The sequence below is a fragment of the Hyperolius riggenbachi genome, chromosome 1 (assembly GCF_040937935.1).
Source record: "Hyperolius riggenbachi isolate aHypRig1 chromosome 1, aHypRig1.pri, whole genome shotgun sequence".
NCBI classification, from domain to species: domain Eukaryota; kingdom Metazoa; phylum Chordata; class Amphibia; order Anura; family Hyperoliidae; genus Hyperolius; species Hyperolius riggenbachi.
Window position 1 is genome coordinate 47,708,544 of NC_090646.1, and position 16,035 is coordinate 47,724,578.

General features: G+C 46.9%; 1 protein-coding gene across 1 annotated transcript in view; it reads left to right on the forward strand.

Annotated features, from left to right (window-relative positions):
- LOC137545242 (pepsin A-like) overlaps nt 1-16,035 on the forward strand; it is a 74,039-nt gene that overhangs the window by 41,341 nt on the left and 16,663 nt on the right. The window contains exon 5 of the mRNA XM_068266363.1: nt 5,351-5,547. Within this exon, the coding sequence (XP_068122464.1) occupies nt 5,351-5,547 (197 nt within the window). The remainder of the gene's footprint in view (nt 1-5,350; nt 5,548-16,035) is intronic.

Here is a 16,035-nt window from a genome sequence, read left to right on the forward strand (position 1 = left end):
ATCCTACCCTTGTTCTAGGAGGTGGTAAATGCCAGGGGCGGCCCTACCATGAAGCAGACTGAATCACATGATTGAGGGCAGCAGACTGTAGAGGGCAGCATCAGCTACACTCAGCTGATCTTTTTCAGTCTCTTCCTCTGCTCTGCTGCTTCTGCCTGACTCACAGAGAACAGGGCTTACCGGAGTCTGTGTGTGCCGCCATGCCCCTAATTAAATATGCACTATTCTCTGCTGGCCCCACTTCCTCTCTGTGTGCCGCTCTGCCCTCTGGTTTTTACTCACCACACATTGCTCTCAGCCGTACACCTATCAGCACCCATTCGCTCACCAGCATCCATTCCAAATCAGGTAAAAAGAAACAGGGCCTAAATAGGAGGGGCATTCGCACAAGTTTGCTTCAGGCGGCAAAAACTCTAGAATCTGCCCTGGTGAATGATCAGCAGTAGGGATCATTCACTGCTCCAGTGGAAAATCTAGTGAAACATGTAATTCTTCCCTAAATCCATACAGGATAACCATTTATGGATTATGTATTGTATCTTTATAACTAGGGATATGAAACCCGAAAACACTGCCCCTAATACCATGCTGACCGAGATGCAGCCATATCATAGCCATATCCATAACTTGAGCTAGGCTTAGTTAAATCAGTGCTGGTCGTAATGGAAAAATCTACACTTACGGATCATTACGCGTAATTTTACGCTATTACGCATTACGCAATTACGGTTATGGCGTAGGAAATTATCTACGGTACATCACTGTAATTACGCGTAAACTTACGCAGTTACGCGTAAGGATACTGTAATGTAGGCGCTTACACTACGATGTTACGCGTAGTGCTGTAATACCCATTAATGCGTATTTTTTTACGCATACGGACGATATGTATGCAATAGCCGTCAATGTGACAGTTATTGCGTACATATCATTCGTATGCTTCAAAACGTACGCTTATACTGAAGGGCGGGAGAAGATACTATTGGTTGCTTAGGATGTTGACTGATTGGCTACTCTTAGAAAAGGGGAGTTTTTACGTTAGTAATTACGCGTAAAATTACGCGTAAGTGTTCGTAAAATTACGCATACCTAGCAATTACGGTAGACAGTGTAATTACGATACCACTCTACTGCTTACGCGTAAATAATTACGCGTAAGACCGTAATTTACGCGTAGCGCTTACGCGTAAATTTACATTGAATTACGATGCGTAATTACGCTCATGCGTAATTTCGGCCCAGCACTGAGTTAAATAGGCTATGATTACCAAAAGTTGGGATCCTGGACAAACTGAGGTTTGAGGGTGCCCTTGTGACCTGCATAAACAAGTACCTGTCCCTAAACTAGGCACAGAAATATGCGTACATTAAAAAAGGGCGTCAGGAAAAAAGGGCGCAGGGTTTTAAACGCTAAGCACGAATAACGTTTAAAAAAAATTGTGCTATATTTCGTTTAAAAATAATGTTTTACAAAGTTATAAATCATTAAATAATGTGTATGAAATCGGCAATTGTAAAAACGTTAATCTTCCCTGTTTAAAATGTGAAATGTATAATAACGTTTTATAAAACATTAATACAAATTTTACTAAAACTATACCTAACCCTACTCTCACACAGAACCCTCCCTGTACCTACCCCTAACCCCTAGACCCCCCTGGTGGTGCCTAAACCTAAGACCCCCCTGGTGGTGCCTAAACCTAAGACCCCCTGGTGGTGCCTAAACCTAAGACCCCCCCTGGTGGTGCCTAACCCTAAGACCCCCCTGGTGGTGCCTAAACCTAAGACCCCCAGGTGGTGCCTAAACCTAAGACCCCCCTGGTGGTGCCTAAACCTAAGACCCCCTGGTGGTGTCTAAACCTAAGACCCCCCTGGTGGTGCCTAAACCTAAGACCCCCCTGGTGGTGCCTAAACCTAAGACCCCCAGGTGGTGCCTAAGCCTAAGACCCCCCTGGTGGTGCCTAAACCTAAGACCCCCCCTGGTGGTGCCTAACCCTAAGACCCCCCTGGTGGTGCCTAAACCTAAGACCCCCTGGTGGTGCCTAAACCTAAGACCCGTCTGGTGGTGCCTAAACCTAAGACCCCCCTGGTGGTGCCTAAACCTAAGACCCTCCCCCCCCCCCCGTGATAAGCAATAATAACGTTTTAAAAAATATTGTGCTGTTTTTCATTTAAAAATAATGTTTAAAAAAAATATTGTACTGTTTTTTGTTTAAAAATAATGTTTAAAAAATTATAAATCATTAAATAATGTGTAATCATGAGAAGCAGTTATAAAACATTAAAAGTCTCCGGGCGCCGCTTTTAAAACGTTATTTTTCCTTTTTTCCTGTTGGGCGCCCATTAAACGATATTTATTATGGGAGTAAATGGCGTCGCCCTTTTTGTCCACCTGCCTCATGCGCCCAAATTTCCTGCTTCCCAGAAATATTGCTTCTAGATCACAGGCCAAATGGGTGCTTGTAGGTCAAGCCTGGAGCTTGTGTTGTAGCTTATAGAGGCAAATCCTCTAAAACCCAATGTATTGAGATCGTGGCTATCCCAGAGATGGGGACACCTATTTCAAGAATTTGGAAAGGATCTTTAGAGTCACTTTACACTTGCTTTAAACATATATCCATTCAGGACTTTTTTTTAAAGCTCTGCTTTGCACAGGAAGCAGATCCTAATGTTAAAAATAGGATTCACCTCCACTTGTTAAAAAAATATTAATAATGGATCCACTTGCTGCATTGTGGTAGTCGGAGCACAGAGTCCGAACTTTGCACATTTTCCTGACCAGATGGGAAAATGTATGCAATGAAATCAGAAAGGGCAGTGTCTGTTCTCACTAGGCTAGTTGCTGCGTCCACTTTGCTCAATTTGATCACCACTGTGACATAAATACTCACGTGACTCAATGCTGCCAACTCGTTCTCTGCGGTCCCAGGACACAGATTCGATCTGGGCAGACTCAGAGGGACCCCCAAAGGGTTGCAAAAGACCAATGCGTATCCTCAGCAACAGGGATTATTCTCATTGGTTCATGGTGGACCAATAAAAATTCTCCCTTTTGCTAGGGAGAATTGGCCTATTGTCTCCTATGGGAAATCCCATGCCCCTACCAGCCTCTGGGCTGTGTACTGATGGACCGTGCGGTGGTGGGACACATAGTGATGATATGTACAGGCAGTCATGATCGACAGAAGAACAATCCCTGCGCTATCTTCAACCATTAGGAGGTTTGCGTACAGGGTGCTGCTCCAAATGCTGGGTGGTGCCAGCGTATCTGTGCAAGAGTGAAAAAGAAAACAGGAGCGCACCGCTGGTGCAATAAATCTTTTTACTTCAAAAACACGCAATAAAAAGTTACACTCATGGTGTATTGTAGTACAAATGCGCCTGTACAGCCTGTACACGCCAACTAACGAAGGCGTGGTCAACGCCGAAACGCGTCGTGACGTCAGACGGCATCCCCGCGACCTGGCTCCGCCCACCGCTCCCGACTCCTCCGCTAACAACCACGCTCCCCGCTGCTCTGGCCAAGCGCGGGTGACAGGAAGCGATTGCCAGCAGGCTGTACAGGCGCATTTGTACTACGATACACCGTGAGTGTAACTTTTTATTGCGTGTTATTGAAGTAAAAACATTTATTGCACCAGCGGTGCGCTCCTGTTTCCTTTTTCAGTCATGATCGATGCAGGACACATGATCGAAGTAGACTGGCAGACACTGAGTGGATGGTGAAGAATTTTTGCAAGTGGATGCAAAATGGATGGAATGCGTCTGCCTAGTGGGGATGGTCAGAAATGCCAAATTCCAATTCTGATTCTGTGAAAATTGGAATAGGGTTTCCAATTTTCTATTTTTCCTATAGTCAAAGAGTATTTTTGTAGTAATTTTGTGCTTTCAGGGAATGAAAAAAAATCAGAAAAATGGAAATCGGAACAATGGAAAATCAGTCTTGAAATCTGAAATTAAAATTTTGCTGAAAAATTCTGAATTCTCTGATAGGTTTAATGATTCCAAGTTCTGTGATTGGGCTAAATTTACTGAGTTGAGGTAAATCAGATTTCTACAGAATTCCAATTTGATTGTAAATGTGGATTCCTGTCTGATTCCGGAAATGTGGCAATTTCGATTCCACACAATCTGAATGAGCATCCTAACCTCCTAGCTTTCTTTGGGTGGTACTTTTTGCAAAAAAAATATATATATATATATTTCTATATGCATTTTGAAGAGAATAATAATAAAAAAAATGAAAACAAAAATTCTCAGTTTTCAGCCATTATAGTTTTAAAATAAAATGTGCTAGGGTAGATAAAACCCACACATTTTATTTGCCCATTTGACCCAGTTATGACAATGTTTAAATTGTGTCCCTAGTACAATATATGGCAGCAATATTTTGTTTGGAATTAAAGGTATACATTGGATACATATGTGTTGTTCTTTTTCAACCACACTGACTATATAACTATATGGACTGTAATGCTCAAAGATGGGCAGGCTGAAAGTCAGTGACTATGGCAGAGAGATTTAACTGTTGGTAATCTGAAGAGATGTAAGAAGGCAGCAGGTGTCAAGGCTCGCCAAACTCAGCTATAACTCAGATATTACATTTGGGTGGATTCTTCTTTCCCAATAGCTTGACAGAAATTTAAAAAGTGCTTAGTTTAACATAAAGGCTCAAAAAGATGATGACTATGTGGCAGTTGTACTGTAAGTAGAAAATCCATGACCGTTTATGAGTCACTGTACTGGGTGTATTGTATTGCACACAGGGCCGGGCTGAGGCATAGGCTGGAGAGGCTCCAGCCTCAGGGCGCAGTGTAGGAGGGGGCGCACAATTCATTCAGCTGTCATTCCTAATTGTGTATGAAGCAGAAAGAAATAAGAAAAAGGGATACATAGCAGTGACTGCAAGCCAGATAACTAGAGATTAAGGTGTTGGGGAGGTTCTGGGCCCTGTGGCCCTCTTAGTCTAATAGCAATCAGTGTGTGACGGCTGGGGTGGGAGGGATGGAGGGGCGCACTTTGATGTCTCAGCCTTGGGTGCTGGAGGACCTTGTCCCAGCTCTGAATGCACAGATCTACCTGAAGAGACATCCCATGCTCTGTCAAACGTTTTCTGGAATTGTGGAATCAATGTGTGCCTTTCACAGCATCACCATTTTCTCCCTCTCTCTCTTGTTCTCTCTGTTTTCCTCTTTCAACATTTTCCTACCACCCCCACCCACCCAAATCCTCTCTCACACTCACTCTGTTTCTTCCAATCTCTTTCATCCTTTATCTCTCAATCCACCTGATGCTCTATCCCTCTTTCATTACGTCCTCTCTCTTCCATCTACCTTGTCTTCTCTCCTAGGTAGGAGATATTGTGGCCCTGAAGCAAGGTCTGGTTTTGACAGAGTCAGAGTCCATTTTCCTATTCTACTCACACTTTGATGGGATCTTGGGGTTGGGGTACCCCAGCCTCTCTGTGTCTGGAGTAGCTCCTGTTTTTGACACCATGTGGAGTGAAGAGTTAATCTCTGAAGACATCTTCTCTGTTTATCTCAGCAGGTACGTGGAATACAAGGGCTCACATTGCAGATCATTTTTTTCTCCTAATAGATCATTTTTAACTTCTTTTTAAATTAACTTCTCAGCACTCTACAATGGAAAAGGTTCCAAAAAGTTGATGTAACATGACTATAGAAAATATCCTTTTCTTGCTTTCTGGTGATCTAAAAGGCATTTGATTAACAAGGTGTGAAGGAGAAAAAATGAATTGCATATGGTTTAAGGTGTCCATATTGACCCAAACATATATACTCTAACCAGGCAGAAGTGCAGAATAGTGTAAAATGCCTCATTGTTTGTAAATGATAAATTAAAAACAAAAAAAAAACAAAATAAAGTAAGTGTGAGTAATGTAACAGGGTGGCAATATGTAGCAGTTGTAGCATAAGATGACCAGAGAGTTCGGGAGTAGTGATGGCCTGAACTGTTCTACAGAGAACAGTCCATGGAGAATGACCGGGGTCACCTTCTTGTTTGCCTGCATCCACATTACCGCACAGGTGCTTTCCTGGCGGCTGCACGTCCTCGATTGCGTGCCTGCAGCCGGGAGTGCTGTTGCGCATGTGCGTGACATCATACGCATATGAAGAGCACTCCTGGCATGTGCGGCCCCCGGGAAAGCGTCTGCGTGGTAATGCGAATGCAGGCAAACAAGGAAGTGACCCTGAGATAATTCCCCATGGACTGTTCTCTGTAGAACAGTTCGGGTCATCTCTATTTGGGAGCAGACATTTTTGATATTTTTTCTCTAGTTATAAAGTGGATTTATGTGACAGTATCAGGGGGGGTTCATTTATTTGCGCTTCATCTTGCACTTCACATGAGTCACGTGAAGTGCAATGATGAGCGCAAATAAGTGAACTCCCCCTGATACTGTCCACCTGTCTGGGTGCTGAAGTGTGGTGCCAGGATTCCATATTTCAATATCTTGAACTTGAACATCAACACTACGGGGAACAGTGTGTACAAGAACATGAGTAGTGTAGCAGGCCGCTAAAGAGGTTCTTCCACTGCTATTCACAATGTAGACATAATAATACTTCTACTGTGCTGTGTTCCTTGTTTCAAGAGGACCTAAACTCTTCCAAAGGAGAGAAGGAAAACACAGAGAAACTGTAACGATCGGTGGGCGCAGAGAGTATCTGATTACCGGTGATCTGCAGTATCACCGGAAATACAGATATATACCAGATTATAAGTGATCTGCAGTCTCACCGATAATCCGATATACAAACTAACCTCTGTTCACCTGAGTAGAGTGTAGTGTTTGGTGTAACAGTAACACTTAGAGGACAAGGCCTCAGTGCAGCAAGGAGTACTGCACAGATTCCTTCCGCAGACCTGAGCTCTCCAAGACGGGAGGAGTCAGACTGACAGTAGGAAGGTATATCTGAAAGTGACCCTCAGGAGGAAGGATCGCTAACAGAGCGAGGAACCGCCTCTAACGGTAAGGTCGGTTCTCGAGGTCGGACAAGCCAGGTCGTACACACACGGACAGATAAAGTACAAGATCAGGAGGCAAAGGCGGAGTCAAAGTACAGGCAGGGTTCAGCAACGAGGTATCAGATATATCGGGGTACAAAATCAGGAGGCAGAAACAGAGTCAAGGAACGAGCCGGGGTTCGGCAACAGAGTATCAGAAATATCGAGGTACAAGATCAGAGTTCAGGGGGATAGTCAAAGCAGGCAAAAGTCATAACATATAATCACAATCAAACTAGTACTTTAGCTATCAACAGAATCTAGCTAAGTGTAGGATTACAGCTCCAGCTGGTCCCGGCACACTTAAGGATCTGACTACAGGTCTGAGTGCTCCCACATATGTGATCGCACGCCAGACAAAGAGCAAGTGAACAACCAGCAGTATATATACTCTAGGACCTTTCCAGGACCTCCCTAATTGCTGGTCCAATGAGAGCAGTGGAATTTGTCAGCTGACCCAGCTGGTCAGCCGACACCCTTCTAACTGCTATTTAAACTCTGCCTCTGTGCTCGCGCGCGTGTAAGTCTGAATCCTGGTGGACTATCAGTCCCAGCCACACCAGTACTGTCATGCAATGTATCTAGTGCGGGGGCCGCCTCTGATGCGGATTCCGCCGTTACCAATGCGGATTCTGCCGCACTGCCCATGCGGCATGCTGCGTTTTTTCCGCGTTGTGACGCCATGCTGGACGCGGAAACAGCCGCCTCACCTCGAGAGACGGCGGCTTTTCCGCGTTTCCTCACAGTACCCCCCTCCCGAGGAGTGGACCCCGGACAACTCCTACCAGGTTTCTCGGGATGTAAGGCGTGAAATTCCCTCCTTAATTCGTCCGCATGCATGCGACTCCCCGGTACCCATTGTCTCTCCTCAATGCCGTACCCTTTCCAATGTACGAGATATTGTACCGAGTTTTGTACAACGCGTGAATCTAAAATCTTTTCTACCTCGTACTCAGGTTGGTCATCCACCAACACAGGAGGAGGAGGAGTGGGACCCACATGGACTGCTGGCTTAAGCAGGGATACGTGGAAGGACCTTACCCCACGCATGCTAGCGGGAAGATCAACAGCGTAAGTGACGTTGTTGATCCTTCTGGCTATCGGAAAAGGCCCGACAAACCTGGGACCCAACTTGTCTGAGGGCTGTTTCAGGGCCAAGTGACGTGTGGATACCCAAACCAAGTCTCCTGGTTGGAATCTCCACTCCAAAGACCGTTTCTTGTCAGCTTGACCCTTCTGACTCAGAAACGCCTTTTCCAAACTGTCTCTCACCGTCCGCCAAATGTCTTTAAAAGACCTTTGCCAAGCCTCCAGAGCTGGAAACGGAGTGGAGGCCACTGGTAACGGTGAAAATTTGGGCAATCTTCCAGACACAACCTGGAACGGAGAAAATCCAGTGGAAGAACTTTTCAAATTGTTTTGTGCAAATTCTGCAAAGGGCAGAAATTTGACCCAGTCATTCTGCGCCTCTGCAACGTAGCATCTCAAAAACTGCTCTAACGACTGGTTGACCCTCTCCGTCTGACCGTTGGTCTGTGGGTGGTAGCCTGATGAAAACGACAGCTTCATGCCCATTTGATGACAGAATGCCCTCCAGAATTTAGATACGAATTGGACTCCCCGATCGGACACTATGTTTTCCGGAATGCCGTGTAACCGGAACACGTGTTTGATAAACAAGTCGGCCAATTCCTGGGCCGAGGGGAGTCCTTTCAAGGGCACAAAATGGGCCATCTTGCTGAAGCGGTCGACTACCACCCAAATGACCGACATGCCCTCTGATCTGGGAAGCTCACCCACAAAATCCATGGACAAGTGGGTCCATGGTTCATTCGGGGTGGGTAAAGGCTGCAACCTCCCTACAGGTGCCAGCCGGGAGGGTTTGCTTTTAGCACATACCGCACAATCCTTAACAAATTCTTTGCAGTCGGCTGCCAGAGACGGCCACCAAGCGCACCTGGCCACAAGATCCTGCATTCTAGATGCCCCAGGATGTCCCGCATTCTTGTGTGAATGGAATATCTGTAGCACCCGGAGACGGAATGGCAGAGGCACAAATAAAACCCCCTCAGGCTTCCCCTCAGGGACATCCTGCTGAAAAGGACTCAAGGTCTCTGTCCAGTCTTCCCAAGTCTCTGTTACGGCCAGCACCAAATTTTGTGGGACAATGGTCTCTGGGGCAGAAGGCTGTGCTGTCTCCAACTCAAAGCATCTGGACAGGGCATCTGCCTTAATGTTCTTGCTACCCGGGGTATACGTAATTATGAACCTGAACCTCGAAAAAAAACAAAGACCATCGAGCCTGACGAGGACTTAATCTCTTAGCCCCCTCGATGTATTCTAGATTCTTGTGATCCGTGTATACAGTAATTGTATGTTCTGCTCCTTCCAGCCAGTGACGCCACTCCTCAAAGGCAAGTTTAATGGCTAAGAGCTCTCTGTTGCCTATATCATAGTTTCTCTCTGCCGGAGAGAACCTACGAGAAAAATACGCACAAGGGTGTAGCCTTCCCTGCAAGCCTGACCGCTGAGACAGCACAGCCCCTACCCCAACCTCCGAGGCGTCTACCTCAACAATAAAAGGATAAGAGGTGTCTACATGTCTCAGGATGGGTGCGGAACAAAACAAATCTTTTAAAGTGGAGAAAGCACTTAATGCATCAGGAGACCAGTGGGTGGTATCTGCCCCTCTTTTCGTAAGACAGGTGAGGGGTGCGATAACCATGGAATACCCCTTTATGAACCTTCTATAATAATTCGCAAAGCCTAAAAACCGCTGTAAAGACTTCAACCCAACCGGCTGAGGCCATTCCAAAACAGCGGAGACTTTGGCGGGGTCCATAGACAGGCCCGTGGTGGAAATTATGTACCCCAGAAAGGCGACAGATGTGACTTCAAAAATACACTTCTCAATCTTAGCATAAAGTGAGTTTTGTCTTAATTTGTTGAGTACAAATTTCACATGTATTCTGTGCTCAGAGAGGTTGTTGGAGAAAACAAGTATATCGTCTAGATAGACCAGCACAAATCTCCCCAACACCTCTCTGAAGACCTCGTTGATGAGTTCCTGGAAAACGGCCGGGGCATTACATAACCCAAAGGGCATCACCAGATACTCGTAATGCCCGTCTGGCGTGTTAAAGGCCGTTTTCCACTCATCGCCCTTTCTAATGCGCACCAGGTTGTACGCGCCCCGTAAATCCAGCTTTGAGAAGATCTTAGCATCGGTGACCTGCGTAAATAAATCGTCTATCAGGGGTAACGGATAGCGATTCTTTACCGTGATCTTATTTAGTCCCCGGTAATCAATACAGGGCCGCAGGCCCCCGTCTTTCTTTTTAACGAAAAAGAAACCTGCTCCAGCAGGCGATCGGGACGGCCGGATGAAGCCTTTGGCTAAATTGTCACGGATATATTCCTTCATAGCCAATTTCTCTGGCCCAGATAAATTGTACAAATGACCCCGAGGGGGCATACAACCTGAACGTATATCAATGGGGCAATCGAAAGAGCGATGTGGGGGTAACTTGTCTGCAGCCTTGGGACAGAATACATCAGAATATTCCACATATTGCTCAGGTACCCCCTGAACATGAACCCTGGTTTAGCCCAATGTCACCTTCCCTAAACATCGCTGAAAGCAGTGTGCTGACCAAGAAATTAGTTGGCCGGTGGCCCAATCAATGTGTGGAGAATGAAGGTGCAACCATGGCATGCCGAGTATAATGGTGGAGGTTGTCATATGCAACACAAAGAACTGTAACTTTTCCCAGTGCAGTACCCCTATGGTGACCCCCACCTCTGGTGTCTGAGACAGTGGGTGATTCCCTTGCAGAGGAGAGTCATCCACTGCCGTAACCTGGATGGGTGGTTGTACTGGTGTGAGCGGAATACACAATCTCTTAGCAAACTCCGAATCCATAAAATTTGCCGCGGAGCCTGAATCGATAAAGGCTTCCGTGACCTCAGTCTTATCTTCCCATGTAACGGTACAGGGAAGAAGCAATCGTTTTTCTTCTAGGGGTAAAAGTCGGACGCCCAGGGTGTTACCCCCCACCACTCCTAAGCGGCAGCGTTTTCCCGGCTTATTGGGGCAGTTCTGTACTATATGCCCCCCTTCACCGCAGTACAAACACAGCTGTTCGGTCATTCTCCGTCTTCGCTCTACCTGGGTTAATTTTGACCGAGCAATCTGCATCGGCTCGGAAGGAGGCACGACAGGAGAAGGTGAAATAGTAGTAGGCTGAGTCACTGGGACCGTGGTGTAAGATACCCCTCTGAGACGGGAACTACCCCTGGTCTGTTTTTGGTAGCGCAGCCTGCGGTCGATTCGGATGGCCGCTGAGATGGCCTCATCGACTGTTCTGGGCTCGGGCTGGCTTAACATCAAATCAGAGACCTCATCGGACAGCCCTGACAAGAAATGATCTAATAGGGCATAGGTGTCCCACCTGGCCGTAACTGACCACCTCCTAAACTCGGCCGCGTAATCTTCGACCGGACCTTCGCCTTGACGCAAAAGCTTGAGCTTCCGCTCAGAAGTCGAGGCAAGGTCCGGATCGTCGTAAATTACCGCCATAGCTTTAAAAAATTCCTCTACAGAGGTAAGAGCTTTGTCTCCGGCGGGCAGGCTATACGCCCAAGACTGGGAGTCGCCGGACAACAAAGTTTTAATAAACGTGACCCTCTGGGTCTCAGTACCCGAAGATTGGGGTCTCAACTCAAAATAGGACAACACCCTACTCCTAAAATTCCGGAAGTCAGATCTGTGGCCGGAAAAGCTTTCAGGTACAGGCATACGTATGTCAGAGCTAGGAGAGGATCGCACATGATCCACTGATGTCTGGAGGGTTTGTACAGACCCTGATAGGGCATCAATAAGAGTTATGTGAGTGCCCAGTACTTGATTGATGTTGTCCACCGAAGCGGCAAGTACACCCAGACAATCAGTGTTTGCGTCCATTTTGTATTTTGGTCTGGCGTTCTGTAACGATCGGTGGGCGCAGAGAGTATCTGATTACCGGTGATCTGCAGTATCACCGGAAATACAGATATATACCAGATTATAAGTGATCTGCAGTCTCACCGATAATCCGATATACAAACTAACCTCTGTTCACCTGAGTAGAGTGTAGTGTTTGGTGTAACAGTAACACTTAGAGGACAAGGCCTCAGTGCAGCAAGGAGTACTGCACAGATTTCTTCCGCAGACCTGAGCTCTCCAAGACGGGAGGAGTCAGACTGACAGTAGGAAGGTATATCTGAAAGTGACCCTCAGGAGGAAGGATCGCTAACAGAGCGAGGAACCGCCTCTAACGGTAAGGTCGGTTCTCGAGGTCGGACAAGCCAGGTCGTACACACACGGACAGATAAAGTACAAGATCAGGAGGCAAAGGCGGAGTCAAAGTACAGGCAGGGTTCAGCAACGAGGTATCAGATATATCGGGGTACAAAATCAGGAGGCAGAAACAGAGTCAAGGAACGAGCCGGGGTTCGGCAACAGAGTATCAGAAATATCGAGGTACAAGATCAGAGTTCAGGAGGATAGTCAAAGCAGGCAAAAGTCATAACATATAATCACAATCAAACTAGTACTTTAGCTATCAACAGAATCTAGCTAAGTGTAGGATTACAGCTCCAGCTGGTCCCGGCACACTTAAGGATCTGACTACAGGTCTGAGTGCTCCCACATATGTGATCGCACGCCAGACAAAGAGCAAGTGAACAACCAGCAGTATATATACTCTAGGACCTTTCCAGGACCTCCCTAATTGCTGGTCCAATGAGAGCAGTGGAATTTGTCAGCTGACCCAGCTGGTCAGCCGACACCCTTCTAACTGCTATTTAAACTCTGCCTCTGTGCTCGCGCGCGTGTAAGTCTGAATCCTGGTGGACTATCAGTCCCAGCCACACCAGTACTGTCATGCAATGTATCTAGTGCGGGGGCCGCCTCTGATGCGGATTCCGCCGTTACCAATGCGGATTCTGCCGCACTGCCCATGCGGCATGCGGCGTTTTTTCCGCGTTGTGACGCCATGCTGGACGCGGAAACAGCCGCCTCACCTCGAGAGACGGCGGCTTTTCCGCGTTTCCTCACAGAAACCCACCCTGTTTGTATTTAGAGATATCAGTCTGTCTAATTCTCCCTTATTTGCTAGTAATGAGCCACTGTAATTTTAGCTGTCATCTCTGTCTGATCTGTGCCAAGGTTTGTGCTTATCTCTTAGAGCAGAAAGGAAGTCCTGGGTTAAGGTCCGCTTGAAGTTCACCACCCAAGAAAGATCATTGCTACCGACAGTAATAGGAACTGTTGTATTGTTTATTGTATTGGTATACACTGTATGCTGTTGTACAGCACAGTGGAAAATGCTTTGGCGATTTTGGAATAAGGTAGAATGCATGGGGGATAGAAGGGATCGGAGGCCTTCTTGGCTCTTGATGCTGAGAAGGCCTACGATAGTATTGGGTGGTCTTGGTTGTTTACAGTTCTGAAATCATTTGGATTTGAAGGAAACTTCCTCACATATGTGGATTTAATGTATGCTAATCCGACTGCTAAAGTTTCTATTCCAGGGGCCCTGGGCCCCGCCTTCTCCCTGGGAGGGGCACGAGACAGGGGTGCCCTTTATCCCCATTATTATTTAATTCAGCTTTGGAGCCCCTGTCCCGTGCCCTTTCCCTTTCGAGGATTTTTGAGGGAATTCGGGTGGGCCCCAGGGTCCTTTATAATTCTCTTTTCGCAGATGATATCATGCTATATATGGCGAACCCTGATAGGGATTTATCAATGGTCATTGATTATATAGTACGTTTGGTTCCTTCTCGGGATTATCTATTAACCACTTCAGCCTACAGGGTTGAGAATTTTTTACATCTGAGCAACTTTCACCTCTCATTCATTTGCCAATAACTTTATCACTACTCATCACAATGAATTGATCTATATCTTGTTTTTTCCGCCACCAATTAGGCTTTCTGTGGGTGGTACATTTTGCTAAGAGCCACTTTACTGTAAATGCATTTTAACAGGAAGAATAAGAAAAAAACTGAAAAAATTCATTATTTCTCAGTTTTCAGCCATTATAGTTTTAAAATAATACATGCCTCCATAATTAAAACTCACGTATTGTATTTGCCCATATGTCCCGGGTATTACACCGTTAAAATTATGTCCCTATCACAATGTATGGCGACAATATTTCATTTGGAAATAAAGGTGCATTTTTTCAATTTGCGTCCATCACTATTTAGAAGCCCATAATTTAATAAATTATATTGATATACCGTATTTTTCCCAAAAGTGGGGAGAAAAAGTTACTGCGTCTTATAGTCCGAATGTAGCACAAACCTACCTATCCTGGCACTTGTTTCCATTCTATTGAAGTGAGTAAGGCCCGGTTCACATTAGCGGTTGTTTGCCAAACGGACCGGATGACCTGACCGGATCCGGACCGGATCCGGATCGGAACCGTACGGTTCTGATCCGGATCCGATCCGGATCCGGTCAGGTTGCATCAGGTGTCCATCAGGATGCGATCCGGATCCGTTTGGCAAAAGTTACGTTAAAAACAAAAAAAATGTTGGGGTCTGGGAGGTCAGCAGAAGGGGGACCTGTGGAATCAGGCCCTCTGCTGTTTAGCACTCACCTCCACCTCCGACATGCTGCCAACATCTCCGGATCCGGATCCAGCTGTGCTGCTCCACTCCAAAATGCTTGCCCATGTGTCCCCATCCAATATCGCCGCAACAATCCCCATAGGAAGTGGGGTAGAACATCCGGATTTCTCAGCCAGTGTGTTGTGCGCTCTCCGGTTCCCATTGGTTTGTATTGGCCGGATGGTGCAGTCCTGCTCCGCCCCGGATACGGCTGCCGGAGGAGCCGGATGAAAAAATAGCGCATGTTGGAACGGAGGCCGGAGTCCAGATCCGGTCCGGCTCCGGTTCGGCAGAACGGACGCATGTGAACGGACGCATAGGCTTTCATTGCTATGCCGTGCGTCCGTTCCGTCCATTCTGCAAGCGGTGCGGCTCCGGCACGGCGATTCCGGAGGGCCACCGCAAGTGTGAACCGGGCCTTAAGGGGAGGCAGCAGCGCTATCCATAGTGTTTCCACTCAGCTGTAATTACCTGCAGTACTTTACCTTTGATCTTAAACTTTAATTATGCCCCACAGCAGCCCGATCCTTGAAGTAGCCGCTGTTATTACCCGCAGTGCTTTACCATAATCTTAATTTTTAATTGTGTCCTGCAGTGCTTTACCACTGATCTTTAATTGTGCCCTGCTGCGCTTTACCTTTGATTTTTAATTGTGCCTCGCTGCGCTACCTTTGATCTTTAATTGTGCCCTGCTGCGCTACCTTTGATCTTGAATTGTGCCCCGCAGCGCTTTACCTTTGATCTTTAATTGTGCCCTGCAGTGCTTTACCTTTGATCTTTAATTGTGCCTCGCTGTGCTACCTTTGATCTTTAATTGTGCCCCGCAGCGCTTTACCTTTGATCTTTCATTGTGCCCCGCAGCAGCGCGATCCGTCGGCCCCGCAGCAGTGAGATCCACAGCGCTTCCAAGCGCCATTGGAGCAGCCGCTGTAATGATTTGCAGGGACTGTCATGTTGTACGGCTGCCTCTATCTTCATGCCCAGCATCAGCGCAATCCCAGCTGACAGGCACATCTTCGGCCGCTTTAGTGGCAGAGTCCTCAGAGGCTTCCGTACTGCCCTGTGTACTGGCGCCCTCTCATGACCACGTGCGCCGCATGATGCTGGGCATGAAGATAGAGGCAGCCGTACAACGTAACAGTCCCTGCAAATCATTACAGCGGCTGCTCCAATGCTGCTTGGAAGCGCTGTGGATCTCACTGCTGCGGGGTCGACGGATCGCGCTGCTGCGGGGCACAATGAAAGATCAAAGGTAAAGCGCTGCGGGGCAGAATTAAAGATCAAAGGTAGCGCAGCGAGGCACAATTAAAGATCAAAGGTAAAGCGCAGCGGGGCACAATTAAAGATCAA